The sequence below is a fragment of the Phodopus roborovskii genome, unplaced genomic scaffold (genome assembly GCF_943737965.1).
Source record: "Phodopus roborovskii unplaced genomic scaffold, PHOROB, whole genome shotgun sequence".
Taxonomy (NCBI): Eukaryota; Metazoa; Chordata; class Mammalia; order Rodentia; family Cricetidae; genus Phodopus; species Phodopus roborovskii.
Genome location: NW_026125928.1, coordinates 211,403 through 228,406, shown reverse-complemented (window position 1 = coordinate 228,406; position 17,004 = coordinate 211,403). Strand labels below are relative to the sequence as shown.

General features: G+C 39.1%; 1 protein-coding gene across 1 annotated transcript in view; it reads right to left on the bottom strand.

The window, feature by feature from the left end:
• Window positions 1-16,198, bottom strand: part of Alg13 (ALG13 UDP-N-acetylglucosaminyltransferase subunit) — a 53,091-nt gene extending 36,893 nt beyond the window's left edge. The window contains 5 exon segments of the mRNA XM_051178999.1: window positions 6,549-6,568; window positions 6,908-6,915; window positions 11,305-11,443; window positions 13,960-14,122; window positions 16,065-16,198. Coding sequence (XP_051034956.1) covers window positions 6,549-6,568; window positions 6,908-6,915; window positions 11,305-11,443; window positions 13,960-14,122; window positions 16,065-16,145 — 411 coding nt within the window. The 5' untranslated portion in view covers window positions 16,146-16,198.
• Window positions 16,199-17,004: the final 806 nt, after the last annotated feature.

Sequence of the window (17,004 nt, the reverse complement as noted above, 5' to 3'; positions counted from 1 at the left end):
AACTAAGTTAAATATGTAAGGTCTTATATACATGTGTTTGACACAAAACACACTAAGTTAAAAACAGTTAGAGATGTTACAATGTAAAGCAGCTATGAAAACTATTACTTTCAATATGTGAGTCTGTAGTAGTAATGACTGCTGCTGCCTATAGAAAAACAAGTTGACCATCACTTATAAGAATGAAAATAAAACCATGGTAGATACGCAATGAATTTGATTTTCCTTACCATGCCAATTTCATATTACCTTGTTTCTTTTCTAAGGAAACCATAATAAAGGAACTTCATACAAGTTCTGAACCACACTGTTTGGTTATAGGAAGGACCATCATTTTTTAAGATCCCTAATTCATTAAGACTTATAAAAAAAACTACAATTAAAATGTTGATTAATTTTGTCCTATTCTACAAGACAAAATACAAATTCTTTACATCTACTGAACTTTAAACATGGTTATAAAACCCCAATAAATACTATTCATAGACTTCCATTTGAGAAAAAGAGTTGGAAGGTAAGGGGCCAGGAAAACAATCAAAATGTAGGGGAAACCAAGAAACAAAGTCCAGAAAAATCCTTAACAGGAAGACTAGAGAAAGAAAAGTATATACTAAGAAAACAAGCAACAGACAAATATAAAAAGGTCAATTTATTTTTGACAAAGAACAAAGACAATACAATAGATAATACAATATTTATAACAAATAATGCAAAAATTGCCCATCCATAATGCAAAAAATAACCCTAGACCTAAATCTCACACCTTATTTAGTTAATTAATGAAAAACAGACCAGACCTAAAAGGTTTCTGTATTTATCCTGATTACCTATTGTCTACCAAGAGAGGGTTAAGGCTGCAAGAGAGCACCCACCCATCCCCCCACCCCACGTGCCCATGCCCTTTTGCATTGTATATTTTAGTTTCTAAACTACAAATATTTGGAAATCAATGCATAAAATTAAAGTTCTTAAAAAGTTGTAAGATAAAACATTCAAGACCTTGAATTAGGCAAAGTTATTAGAAAGCATACAGATTGGACTTTGACAAAATTAACTTTTGCTCTGCAAAGAAAATTGTCAGGCAGCTGAAAATAGAAGTTACTTGAGATAAAAAAAAAAAACATTCATATCGCATATCTAACAAAGAAGTACTTGTATTGAAAAATATATATATATATAACACTAAAATGGACTGGGGATGTAGCTCAGCTGATACAAATGCTTGCATACTATGCTAGAGACCCTGAGTTCAATCCTCAGGAAAACAAATCTGGCATGGAGGTAGAAGCCTGTCACCTCAGCTCTCCTGTGGTAGAGGCAGGATTTCAGGCAAACACAACCACCCTAGGCTACAAAGTAAGTATAAGGCTGATCTCGACTATACAAATAAAGTTAGCAATGAATAATCCAGTTTTTTAAATGGGCAAAATATTTTAGTGTTTTATTAAAGGTAAATGAAGGGGGAGTTATCAATGTAGTTAAATTGGCAGAGTGCTTGCCTTATGTGTATATACTATCCCAGCTTTAGGAGCTAGCTGTGAAAAGATCAGGATGTTTAAGGTTTTCTCTACTATGGAGTTTGAGGCCAGTCTAGGCTAGAGCCTATCTGAAAAATGAGAAAGGGAGTAAAAGATAAAAATCCGAAAATCTCTCCTAATGGTTTAGTAAAAATTACTGAATTATACTCCTTACAAACTGGTTAATTCTGTCAGGCAGTGGTGGCACATGTCTTTAATCTGAGCACTCAGGAGGCAGAGGCAGGTATATCTCTTAAATTCAGGGACAGCCTGATCTACAGAGCTAATTCCACAGGGTGAGCACAGTCAATAATTATATTTCAAATCATCACCATTACATTTCAAATATTTCACCATAAAAATAATAGGTAAAAGAAAGGAAATGTTACCTTGATTTAACCATCCCACATTGCATTCAGGTCAATATATGACACTATATAAATGTATAAATTGTAACTTCTCAATTAAAAATATTTTTAATAGTTTTTCCATGTAGTTCTATGATATTTGAGTTTAGAAGAACTTGAGCATAATAATTATAAAACACACAAAATATAAGATGCAGAATCAGGAGATATTGATAAATTTTCAAAAACTACTTAGTTCTTGGATTTACATGTCAAGCTTAAAACATTAGTCAACAAACAGAATAGCCTAATAATCTCCAGAAATATGCAAAATTTTATAGCCACAAGAAACCATTTCTTTTAAAGCTGAGTGGACTTTCAATAATTACACGATTACTAATACTAACTCTTGTTTGCAAAAATGTTTTAAAAATTGCATATAAAGAGGTCACTGGCAGTGGGTCCAAGATCTAACCCTAATGTACAAAGTGACTTAGTTGAGGCCATTCTTTATGGAGAGATACCTTGCTCAGCCTAGACATAGTGGTGTGGGGGTGGAGAGGTGCCTTGGTAATGCCCCAAGGAGATGATGGGACAGACTTAGCAGACTTCCTAGGCCTTACCCTCTCCATGGAGCAGATGGTAGGAGGGAGTGGGGAGGGTGGGAGGAGAGAAGGGAGGGAAAGGGAACTGGGATTGGAATGTAAACAAATAAAAAAAATAAAAAAAATAAAATTGCATATAAAGCACATGATATATAGAAGGCTCAGAAATGGTATGGGTTATAGTCTTTAACTTAGTAAAACATAATTTTTTTTAGACCTATGGACCATGCATAGACTAGAAAGCATGAAAAGAAAGCAATTTCAAGGTATAAATGTATACTGTCCTTGAATTTTACAGTGCACTTGAAATACCAATTGACTATTTTCCACAACATACTATCCTGTATACCTCTAGAATAGTGGTTCTCAAACCGAAGCCTTGTAGCTGTTACTTTTAATAAGTTCACAGGTGACACGTGATACTAAGGCTACTAGTTCACAGAGCTCATTTTAAGAACCACCATTCTAAAACAAAGTATTCTACAAGTTATATTAATTCTTTAAAAGGTTATTTCAAGGAAAATCCAAAATTTTAATAAGCACCACCATCTTTGAGATTCACAATACCTATTCAGCAGTATTAAAGGCTCCTGAGGAATGCCTGTTGAGCTGTCAGAAGGTAGATAGTAGTAAAGGCTTTGGGAATGATGGAAATACCAAGAAAAATGTGAAAGAAATAGTACCAGAAGATAACTTCAAAATACAAATATTTAAGGAAAACACCAGCATACAACTTATTTGTAATCAGGTAAACCAACTGGGAGAATTTCTTCCCATGGATTCTATGAATAACAGTACACTTTATAAAATAGCACTCTAAAAGCAACCAAACATATCTACAATTAACATAAATGTGCAATTTTGGGGAAATACTGACCTAATTCAAAACACTGTCTTATTACACCAATAAATGACAAACATTCACTAAGAATCCAGTGCATTACCATTCACAGATTATCCCCCATTGCTTGAACCCTTACACAAAAGACCTATTACTTCATCTACAAAATGGGACAAAATGAAACTATCTCCTGAGTTTACTACAGAGATGAAATAAATTCAAATGGAAAGCATACTGAGTAAGTACTAATATATCAACACTTAGCAAGTGTTAACCACACTGTTGTTCTTACGTCCCTAGTCTCAACACAAAAATGTATCATTTTGTACAGCACAAAATTGGTTCACCACATGGTTATCACCATTACCCATTCCAAATACTTTCCAAAAACTGATTTCAAATACTCTGACCATACCTCATTTACCATATTATATGCAGATTTAGCTATCTCTGCAAATTCTTACATGATCAACATGGAATGAGGGCTAATACCACACTAAAAGTGGAAGAAAAATGCCTATAGTACATTTAGTCATCCCTGACTGTAGTCTTAACCTTTTATATCGTCCTTTGTGCCAATGACTCTTTAAGTATCTAAAATCACTAAAATCAAAATTAAACACCTGACTGTCTTTATATGTCCCAGAACCTTTCAACAAGTTCACTGGTTAGATTTGCAGTACCTCCAAACCATTCCAGCTCATTCTCTCCCAATTACAAGTATCAAAATTCCCAGTTCCCAAGGTCATCTCATAACATCACCTCTCATATACACAAACACTATTAAAAATTCTAGGACTAAATTAGCATTCTTCCAAACTTGGAGCAATGATGTGTAGTAGTATTTATGTATTCTTGATTTTCTAATTATTTGTATTATGATTCTTTTTAATAAAAGATTTCAGTGGCAAAAAAAATTTCTAGGACTAGTGAAATCACTTCTGAATTTGTTCATGGTATCAATTTTCCAACAATTTGTTTGCCTCTTAATATCTGGAAATCTAAAAATACTAAATGATACTAACACTAATACTAAAAAAGTTTTAAACATCATTACACTTACCCAATGACTTTAAACTAAATTTTATTTTATTCAGAAATATTTCAAATAAAATTGTTCTTTCATGAGAACTAGTAACATGTTAACATTTTAGCCTGTTTACATCATCAGTACTATTTTCAAAACCTCTTCTAATAGTCTATGAAACTATCTTAAAGCGAACTAAGTCAAGACAGACAGTCCTCTAGCATGGATCCTACTCAGAGCATTTTTATGGAATTCCAAAACTCAAATGACAAGTTTGAATTCTAGGTAGGGTTGTCATGCAACAAGGAAATTCTAGGTATAAAATTACTACTGTTGAAAAAATGCAGAACTTTAAAAGATTTTTAATTTAATTTAAAAATGCCCCTGGATTAAAGTAACTGAGGAAACTATAAAACATAAACAAAAAAACGAAAAGCTTAAAAGAAATATTATGGTGTGGTTAAGAAAAAATACAGGACTCAATCAAGTTGTTTCTAATGGTTTTTCTGGCAAAAGGCTGTTTTCTTAAGCAAATTGTCACCTCTGGTATCTTTCTCAGTTGAGACACTACAGGACTTACATAAATGTTGAGAAATTGTCAAGTAAAATCCAATCTTGACTTAAAACTCACCAATAAATATAAAATACCACAAAGGTATAGTCAGAAATACTACCACATACAACAAAGGATTAATTGCTGAATAACTAAATCTACATTATGTGGTCTAGCATTTAAGTATTAAACAATTAGAAACCTGGTGATTTTCCAGGTGTCATATTTGAATAGACCATTTCTGATTCTCAATGGTTAATCCTTCAAGCCACAAAGTCATTTAAAAGGCTAAGTGACCAGGGCTGGAGAGATGACTCAGAGATTGAGTGCTGGCTGCTCTTCCAGAGGTTCTGAGTTCAGTTCCCAGCAATCACATGGTAGCTCACGACCATCTGTAATGAGATCTGGTGCCCTCTTCTGACCTGAAGGCATACATGCAGGTAGAACACAAAAATAATAAATCTAAGAAAAAAGGGGGCTAAGTGACCAACATAAGCTTTACATCACAATTTTTCTCAAATGAGAAAGGTGTTTTAAAGGACCCATTAAACATTTGGATTCTATCTCTGTGAATAAAACCTTTTCTAAAATGTTAGTGTAGAGCTGATGAATGCCAGGAATATTACTTAGTAAGTATTGTTTGTCTTACAAAGACTTGAACTGGCACCCCACTAAGCACAAAAAAGCTATAGATGATACAATGGGATTATAAACCCAGAACTGAGAAGGTGGAAAAAACAGATCACTGTGGCTCACTGACCAGACACTCTAGCCTAGGTAATGAACTTGCCAGTGAGACCATCTTAGAAGTGGATGGTATTTAAGGCTGAACCTTGATTTTGTCCTCTGGCCTCTTCAGGCACAGGCAGGCACACAAAATGGCAACACATGAAAAACACACTAACTGTTAATATTTAGTCAATAAAGGCACAATTACTATTCTCACTTATGGTGATACGGACTACTCACACTCAGATTCTAATTCTCACCAAAATTTTAACTCAAAGTGGCTTCCTCCTGAGTACAGTGTACTTCTCAGTAACCTCCTTTTATCACCAGAAAAACAATGTTAGTTCAAGTAAGGAACAACCAGGAAAATAAATCTGCTAAAATATACAAATACATCGCAAGTAGAATGTTTGAAACAAGGTATATCTGTATAGTCACTAACATCTATGGACTGATTTCATTTTTTTACTAAGTAGGCTCAGGGTAACCTGAAACTCACTATGTAGCACAGTTGATTCTCAGTCCTGGCATTATATCCATGCACCATCATGCCAAGCTCTGAAATGTCGATTTTTATGGCTAAACTGTATCTATAATATCTACAAAAGAACTATTACACTCACACATATCTTTAAATATATTCTGGGGCTGTGAAGATGGTTCTAAGGTCAAGAGCACTGGCTGCTCTTCCAGAGGTCCTCAGTTCAGTTCCTAGGACCATTTGACTCACAATCATCTGCAATGAGATCTGGTGCCCTCTTCTGGCATGCAGGGATACATGCATGTAGGTAGAACACTATATACATACATATACATATATACATACATATATATTCTAAGCTGGGCATTGATGGTACATGCCTTTAATCCCAGCACTCCAAAGACAGAGGCAGGCAGATCTCTAAGAGTTTGAGGCCAACCTGGTCTACAGAGCTAGTTCCAGGACAAGCTCCAAAACAATATAGAGAAAGACTGTCTCAAAGTGAAAAATCAAAAAAAAGTGCATGTGTGTGTGAGACCAAAGTCAGAAAAGTTAATGTATTGAGTTGTAATTCAAAAATTATGTATTTAAGAAACGATGTCACATCATTTGACACATTTGTAATTTTTTCTAAATCGCCAAATACTATAAAGGGCATTAATTATATGTGTGTAGTGTTCTATATGTAGATTTATGAACCACACACATGCTTGGTCTCCACAAAGGCCAGAGGGTTAGGATAACCTACCATGTGGATATTGATAATCAAACCCAGGCTCCCTGAAAGAGAATCAAGTGCTCCTACACTGAGGCATCTCTCTAGCATCAGCTGAACTTTTTAATAATTTCTTTAAAAGATGTATTTTTATATGTATATATGTGTGAGTATATGCCATGTGAAATGACCAAAAGAGGGCACTTGATGTCCTAGAGATTGGAGTTACAAGCAGTTAACAGGTTTTGAGAACCAAACTTATGTCCTCTGAAATAAAACACTGAGGTTTCTCCAGGCCTCACATGGCCATTGTAAAAACTGACAGCAGGCAGGGGATGTAGCTCATTAGTACAGCGCATACCTAGTATGTTCAAGGTCCTATGTTCCAACCACACTACCTCTATCTAAACAACTGAACCAGTGAGATGGATCACCAGCAAATGCCCTGCTGCCAAACCTAGAGACCCACATTTGATGCCAGGGCTGAAGGAGATAAATGATCCCAATTGTCTTCTGACTTCCACATGCACATATCCATACATACACAAAACTGAAAATGTAAAAAAAAGTAACAACCAAGTCATACTGTTATATCTTTCGATTTATTCTCTATACTGTAAAGCATTGATAAGATTATCACATTCTACTTACATGTGTGTATGCATTTATATAAAAGTAGGCATGTGTGCCATGGTGAGCTGGTAAGATAAGAAAACCTCAGGCTCAATCCTTACTTTCCACCTTGTTTGATACAGGGTCTGTCTTTTTGCAATTCACTATTGTGAACAGTAGGGCTGCCCAGCCCAATGTCTTCCAAGGATTCTGTATCCATCTACCATCTCATCATAGGCAAAGGGATTATAGATATACACTACCATGCTTGATTAATGTTGATTATGAAGATGCAAACTTAGGTCCTCACATTTGTGCAGCAAGTACATTTTATTCACTGAGCCATCTCCTCAGCCCTTCTCAGAGGAACAAATATCACCAGGCATGGTGTTGTATACCTGTAATCCCAGCATTTGAAGAACCAAAAGTTGAAAAGTGAGTATGTTCATTCTTTAGGATAAAAGTTACTCCAATTACAGTAGATCAATTACTTTGATCATCCTTTTAACTACTAACTTCTACAAGTAAACCCATTCTTTACTGCTTAATACAAAAAGCTGTCTCTTAAAATAAACTACAGATGCTGACTTTCTAACCAAAATGTTATTGTTAGCATTTCATTTTTTCTACAAAAGAATATCTAACTAAAATCTGATTTTTATTAACATTTTTAATTTTTTTTTGTTTGGTCTTTGGAGAGTTTTCTCTGTGTAGCCCTGGCTTTCCTGGAACTCACTCTGCAAACCAGGCTAGCCTTGAACTCAAGAGAGATCTGCCTGGCTCTGCCTCCCAAGGACTGGGATTAAAGGTGTACACCACCACTGCCAGAGATGGTGATTTTTCTTTGTTGTTGTTTTATAAGCAATCAGATATACATTAAGATTTTAGGACAAAATTGTGAACACTAAGTTTTCAAAGTTAGGGACTCACTACATATTCAATGTTAAAAAAAATCTCATAAATTTACTGAAATTAGTTAGGATTTGGACCCAACTGCAATGTTTATGCCACAAAATTCCTTATATATTCTACATTTATAGCAAATATATTAATTTGTATTGTTCTACACATGCCATTAACTTATTTTGATTTAACCACATTTCATGAACTGGATTTAGGGGTAAAGTGTTAAGAGTTTATTTTTGTAATCCAACAACTTTATCCAAAAATGCAGAAAATTTTTCTGGCTGGCCAGGAGGATAACATTTCAGTGTTGATAAATCCATTGACTGTAACAGCCCACGAAGCGTGCTAAAACAAAAGAAGAAAAATATCAGGTAACATGAGAGAAAATTCGGTAGCTTATCTGCTTCCCATTTGATGAATATTGACAACACAGAGAGTACTATATGAAATGTCGATACTATAACATGTCAGATGAATTGAATAAACATTTATTTCAGTTAAATGAAGTATTTGAGAAATGTCATTTCAAGGACCACACAAATATAAAGTAAAACAAAGTTAATTAATGAAACCAGAATAAATGAAAGCAAAACAATAGGAGTCAGTCAAGAAAGTAAGCTAGGATAACTAATTACCAACCCTTCAGATTGTGAAAAAACTTTTTACTGAAAATTATCATGAATTCATAACTAATCAATCAATTACATGGTCACCATGCATACTGAAAATAAGGTTCTAAACAGCATAAAATTGTTACTTTAGAAACTTAATTAAACAAAAGTCTACTACATTTGAACAGACAACACCATCCAACCTAGGTTTGGGAAAATATAACCAATGCTTCTTAATACTTTCATTTTAGTGACCTTTCTACAATTAATAGTTTCTAAAACAGTTTGGGGTGACAAAGAAACTGTCAGTAACAGTGAAATCAAAGCCAGAACCCACATGGCAGAAGGAGAGAACCAACACTTCAAAGTTGTTCCCCATCCTTCAGGCCCACAACATAGCACACATACATACATAAATGACTTTTTTCAAATGAAGACATACAGATCATTTTGTCCTGCAGAAGAAGTTACGTTTGTGTGTAATATATATGTGTGTATATGTAAGTATGCATTTATGTATATATGTATAAAATAAAGCATGTATGTATATAAAATAAAGCCAGGAGGTGATGGTAAAAGCCTTTGATCCCAGCACTTGGGAGGCAGAGGAAGGCAGGTCTCTGTGAGTTCAAGGTCAACTTGGTTTACAGATCAAGCTCCAAAGCTACAGAGAAACTCTGTCTTGAAAAAACAAACAAAAAAAAAATCAATGTTTTCTCTTTTATAATATACTAACAACAACAAACAAAAAAATCAGAGCTAATTAGCTGGGCATAGTGGCCCATAACTATTTGTAATCTCAAAAACTCAGAAGAATCAGCAGTTCAAGGTGAGCCTGGGCTGTATACAGAGACCATCACTAAAAATATAAAAGTGAATAAATTTTGAATGAAAATCATTTAATAGCCCCTACAAATATTAATTTGCATACAGTAGCTAGGATTACAAGATCTATTCCCATTTTAAAGTGATATTGACAACTTTTAATAGTATCAACCAACTAAGAGCAGATATACCAATCAATTATCTGAACCATTCATAATCTTGCTTTTCTTCTGAATCATTCCCTTTCCAACATTATAGAGATGAGCACACCATCAATTTTACTGTTGGAATAGTCACTGACTGAATCTGCTTTTACTGGAACTTTGTTCACTGATATATATGAATATGCCAAATGTCTAAAAAGCATGGCATATAACATAGTTAATAAACACACGTATATACCAAATACCTTAAACAATAAAATCCCAAAACACACCATGTTCTAACTTTAATATAAAATACAGATAGAGACATACAATTAGCTTCTTTATGAGGTTACTTACTTTTTAAAAAAATATCAAGTCTGAAAAGCGATTTTAAAATCAAACAACTGGGAATTACTGACCTGACCCTTTGGCAAGCTTCTAGTGTCCCAAAGAAGAACTAACAGAAAAACAGCATTTTTCTTCAAGCTTCTACTGCGATGCTGATAAAACAATATTCCTTGCCAAAGATCCCTTTGCTTAAAGTGCTGGAGTAGCTTCTCATTAAACATAAAGTAAAATTAGAACTCTTAATTGAGCTATGCCCTCCCAGCTTCATATTCACTCTTCCCTGGTCATTATCCCTTCTACCATACCAACTTTCCCTGTTTCTCAAGCATTTCAAACTGCAAGTTCATTCCTAAGTTAAGGCTTTTGTAACTCAAGCTCCTTTAACTCTAAAATTGTATGACTGGTTTTTCCTTCTAATTCAGTACTCACCTCAAACATCAGGTCCTTTGTCAAGCTTGTCTTGAAGTCTACCTAATTCTTCCTTACCCCAGCTATAACAATGTCCTGTCTTTTTATTTGTAGCAGAGTTCACCGTGTGAAATTATACCACCACAATGCAAACACAATCCTTGCCGCTGTAACCCAAGCACCTAAAACAGTACCCACTTTATATTAGGAAGAAGAGACTATGTGGATGAATATATTTAATTTAGGGCTTCCAATGGATTGATTTACCAAGTCAAAATTTAATTAAACTCATATACATATGAGACTGTCAAATAAATTAATTTTCCTTAACTAATATAAGCATACACCTTCATTGAACACTGAAAACTGGAATGGTGAACTACAAAACTAAGATTCTTGGAAATCTGCACATCTGTATACACATTCACACATTCAAATTTACGTGCAAAAGAACTGGTCATGAATACGGGAAAAAACACAACACAGAACAGAGTCAAAGCTAAAGACAAGAGGTTATAGTTGAGAAAAATTGAAGTATAACTGATGAGTGTGAAAAATGTAAAATATCCAAAGGTTAGGCAGGTGGGTAATAATAGCTGGGGAGGAATTTAAGGCAAGAGATCTCTAGTATACCTGCAGGTACAATAGAAAAGATGTCCTTCTTTGTGTAACTGCTTTGCCAATTCGAACTGATGATTGTTCATTAACTTTTCATTTATAACTACCACAAGTGGTTTGCCTTTTTCCAGACTCTCCAAACAGCTTCCTGCACCTACAAAAATAATATTCATTAATTCAATTTTTTTAAATTTATAATAATCTATCATTAGTTTTATTTCTAAAAATGAATAGTTTAGTCAATAAAACTATATAAAACCAAACCTTTTAATTATATGTTCAAAATGACAAACGTAGGTCAAGTTTAGTGGCATATGCCCCAAATCCCAGCATGTAGGAGTTTACAGCAAGAGGATCACGGGTTACACAGACTCTGTATCAATAACAAAAAAAAAAAAAAAGACAAAACCATACCAACTAATTTTTCTCTGACAAATTTCTTTGGGGGAGGGCGATAGAAGGTTTACAGGTGAAACTTGCTACAAAGCCCAAGCTGACCTTGACCATTATCATTACTGTCCTGTTTCCTGAGATTACCAAATCTCTAGTTGATACCACTGAACAATTTTACTTCATTTCTAACCAAATGCAAACAAACAGAAAAGGCAACTTTAGGCCTTACAAAAATTAAGATACCCACATTAAAAGCTGAGTTCATTCTGTAACAACAATTAGAGGAGGAGGGAGATAGGAAAGTCCCTGGAGTTCGTTAACCTGTCAGGTGAGCTGAATTTATGAACCCCAGATTCAATAAGACCTGTTTTTTTAAAAAAAAATAATATGGAAGGCTTAGAGATGGCTCAAAATTCAAAACCATATACCGTGCTCTAGGATCAACACACACAGATGCATGACTCACAAATACACCCATGCTCACACAAATTCACATGTACTGATCCACATCTCTCTCTCTCTCACACTCACACACACACACACACACACACACACACACACACACACACACACACAAAATACAAAAGGCGATTTAAAAAACCATTTTAGAGTTTTCAAGATGGCCCCAGAGCCCACATGGTGGGAGACAACAGACACAAGCAGGCAGGCAGGCAGACACAAACACAGGGAAGGAGGGTAGGGGCAAGGAGGAGAGGTGTAGGGAAAGAAAGAAATGCATTCAATTCTTTAGAAAAAATGTAAAGCCTAGCTTATAATAGTGACAGGCACTAACACAGGAAAGCAGTCCTTATGTGTTTATCACTGAAGTGCCATTCCCAAGATACTCAAGAATAGATCACAATGAATATGCAGACATACATTATTATTATGATCACTTCAATTTTGAAATTTAAAATCCTCTAGAGGGCTAGGGAGAAGGCTCAGGAGATACTTGTCACCAAGCCTGACAACCTGATTTCCTACCATGGAAACCACATGATAAAGAGAACCAATTCTCACAAGTTGCCTTCTAAACTTCATTCACATACATGCCATGGCACACACACATCCATATACACAGACAAGAAAATCTAAAATAAATATTTTGACTCTCCTAGACATATTAAATGGCATTTAGGACTATTGGAATAAATAAATCCTTTCTGATATGTGATAGGGTAGTAACTAAGAAGACTCTATTACCAAATTGTTATACTTCTTCAACTATGGATTACTACATATCCATGTGTCATAGTTACCTCACCTACAAGATGGGGATGCTAATATCTTAGCTCACAAGCTTAGGAGAATTAAACAGTATACAGAAAGAATTCAAAGCAGTACTAATGTCATACACATAAACATACTATTATAAGAACTATTATGCTATACATTTTAGTAATGTCTATTCCTTTTCTTATTTTTCTTGTTTTAGAGACAGGGCTTCTCTGTGTAGCCCTGATTAGCCTGGAACTCACTCTGTAGACCAAGCTGGCCTGCTACTCAAGGGATTTGCCTGTCTCCCTGTGCTGGGATTAACGAGTACATCACCACTGCCAGCAGTAATTCTATTTCTAAGGAATTTTCTCTCCTAGAATTGTCTTCTAAAAAACCAGCATGTTCCCCACAAATATCCATAGCAGTCAAAACTGCACTGCTCCCCCAAAACAGCTTTTCTAAAAGTACTGGAAATCTCAGGAACTGTTAGATTGATTTGATGAAGGCTACAAACTACTACAAATATGAATATAGAGTATATATTTAAAACATAATACATAGTTTCTAAATCTATTAGCTTATGTCCCTAAATATAATTTATAAATCTAAAATTTTAATTTTCTTACCATATTGCATCCATTTTACATACATTCAACAAAAAAGCTAAAGACAATCTTTAAATAACAATTTATACAACACCACCCTACCACTGAAAAGGCATTTAATGTCCTTTAGGTCTAAGCCCAAACAATTTCAAATTCACAATTTGTTAGGATCATTATATACATTATCTTTCCCCTGTGTTTATAGAGATTTTTTTACTGCAACACTGGGCCAAAATGACTTCATATCCTTCTCTTGCCCAGAAATACCCTTCTTTCCACTAAAGATATATATTAACCCTGTCTTTAAAAAAAAAAAATCAAAAGATTTGGACCCAGGGTTTTTCACATGCTAGGCACGTACCCTACCACTCTAGTCCTGGTGAATTCAGTCTGAAAAGGTCAAAGCATCTGTTTTTAATCAAAGACAGAAACCCAAGATTCTCAGACACTTTACCTGCGTGGCTGATGACAAGATCTGCCTGCTGAAGGTCTTCGTTCAAAGAATCCTTAAACCTGTAAACATCCAGAGTGAATGAATCACTACTGAATGGTTCAGGGACCACTGTGCCTCTACCAATTTGGAGGACAAGTCGGTTGTAACCCAGACTCTTGAGAATCTAAAGCAGGAAACAAAGTCTTTTTAAAAGAAGTCCTTCAAGAACAGCTGTTAACTATCCTGTGAGTTACTGCTCAAATGAAGGGTGCCTTTTTTGAAACCTACCTGGTGCTAAGCTTCCAAAATTAAACCCCCCTCCCCGCCCCCAGCACCCAGGCACAGCCAAGGATCCTGCCAGCTAAATGCATACCTTGAAAACTAGGCAGAAACCAAGAGACAAACCCTGTTTTGGTCTCACCAGTTGAGCTGGGACACTTAAAACCAGTAGGGAAGCACATAAGCCACTAGGCTGAGGGCACCACGCAGAGGGCAAGACCCTCTTTACCTGCTTGGAGTCAGGTGAGGTCTTGGACCTCCAAGCAGGGGAGGACCAGTTCCCAGTCTCAGGGGGTGTGGGGGGAGGGGTTGCAGGGAAACCATTACCTGTGGAGGCGGGGCTCCAGCAGACTGAGACACTTACTAGTCATGGTGGGGGAGGGGGTCTCGAACAAAGCGGGGGTGGGGGGGGGCTTATATGGCCTGAGGCGGGAAGTCACGTGCTAAGGCACCTGGGGAGAGCCAAGCAACCTGTTCCCAGTTGGGGGGAAGGGAGGACCCGCATTGGACACCCTGACATAAGCCAAGGGGACAAAGACTTGGTAGCCAAGGCTCCAAAGTGGAGCAGACGAGGCCGGGAAGAAGGGACTGACAGGCCCTGCCTAGGACCGCGGGGAAGGAGGGGGGAGGGAAGACAACATGGTGCACGTGGAGGGAAGAGGCGGGAGGCAGGTGACGAGGGAGGGTGGTGGCACTAGGATGAGGGAGCGTGGGGGGAGAGGGGAGGGGGGGGTAGGGAACACCGGGAAGGGGCAGGGGGAGTGGGCAGGGGGTGTGGCACTGGGCGAGGGGAAACTATGGGGGGCAGAAGACTGAGGGGTCGGGGGCACGGGAGACGGGGGCTCGGGGAGAGACGGGGGAGATGAGACGGGGGAGACGGGAAGAGACGGGGGAGACGAGACGGGGGCTCGGGGAGAGACGGGGAAGACGAGACGGGGGCTCGGGGAGAGACGGGGGAGACGAGACGGGGGGCTCGGGGAGACGGGGAGAGACGGGGGGAGACGAGACGGGGGCTCGGGGAGAGACGGGGAAGACGAGACGGGGGAGACGGGAAGAGACGGGGGAGACGAGACGGGGGCTCGGGGAGAGACGGGGAAGACGAGACGGGGGCTCGGGGAGAGACGGGGGAGACGAGACGGGGGCTCGGGGAGACGGGGAGAGACGGGGGAGACGAGACGGGGGCTCGGGGAGAGACGGGGGAGACGAGACGGGGGCTCGGGGAGACGGGGAGAGACGGGGGAGACGAGACGGGGGCTCGGGGAGAGACGGGGAAGACGAGACGGGGGAGACGGGAAGAGACGGGGGAGACGAGACGGGGGCTCGGGGAGAGACGGGGAAGACGAGACGGGGGCTCGGGGAGAGACGGGGGAGACGAGACGGGGGCTCGGGGAGACGGGGAGAGACGGGGGCTCGGGGAGACGGGGAGAGACGGGGGGCTCGGGGAGAGACGGGGGAGACGAGACGGGGGCTCGGGGAGAGACGGGGGAGACGGGGGCTCGGGGAGACGGGGAGAGACGGGGGCTCGGGGAGACGGGGGAGACGAGACGGGGGCTCGGGGAGAGACGGGGGCTCGGGGAGAGACGGGGGCTCGGGGAGACGGGGAGAGACTGTGGGAGACGGGGTCTCGGAGAGACGGGGGCTCGGGGACACTGAGGAGGAACATGGTGCCTGAGGAGAGAGGCTGTGAGGGACTGAGAGGTGGCAGAGGGAGAAGGGACGCGAGCGGACTCAGGGCGTTTGGCCCGGGGCGCCGCGGTGCCGGAGGAACAGCTGCCATGCTTCCTTCCAGACCGCGGCCCCGAGGGGAACCACAGCGCTAAAACGACAGAGCCGGCGGCCCGACTCACCTGGAGGCTGTCGTAAGCGGCCACACACTCAATGAGCTCGTCGAAACTGGTGGTCCCAACAGTCACAAACGCTCTTTTCATCGCGCGGGTTCCAGATTCAGAATTGCTGGAGCGGATGTGACGTAGGAGTTCACGCTGACGCCAAAGGGGAAAAGGCGGGCGGAAGGAGCCCGCCAGGCCAATGGGAGGCGCGAGTCACACGGGTGAGGCGGGGAAACTCCGCTACGCTGGGCGTGTCCTCCTTCCCGCTGGAGCCCCCGGAGCCAGCCGGGCATCCAGCCTGAGGGCGTGGTAAGTGCCAGCTTAGCTGTGAATGCTTTACACGTTTGCAGTTAACACCGTGCAGGCAGCTCTGGCTAAGCTTGGATGCCCCCATAAAGGTGTGGGAACTCGCCAAGTGTCATTTTTTTTTTTGTCTACTGAGAAAAAAACAAAAAAACAAAAAACCCGAAAACCGAACTAAACTTTGTGCTGAAAGACATTCTTTGGGTACCACAGACCTTTCCCTGGTGCGGTACCATAAGCGTCCATGTGATACCTTACACTTCCACCGCTCTTTGTTCATGCATGCCCTTCGCATCTTGGGAAGAACAGCTTTTCTCAGGCAAACCTTACCATATCTGTACAGTACACTTTTAGTTATGGAGTAATAATTCACAGGAGGCAAAAGGACTGTTGGGAGCTGATTAAGAATGGGATATATAATGAGATCCTGCTTCTAAATTATAAATAGAAATAAAGTGTGTACTTTTATTTAAGACTGTAATAAACATTCAGGTGGTGGTTATTCCCTTTTATCCCAGCACTTGGGAAACTGAAGCAGAATGATCAGGATTTCCACGTCAAACTGGACTACATGAGGCCCTGTTTCCAAAAAAAAAAAAAAAAGGAACAGACCCACAGACCCATCTCCTTTCTATATATAGTGTGTGTGCACAAA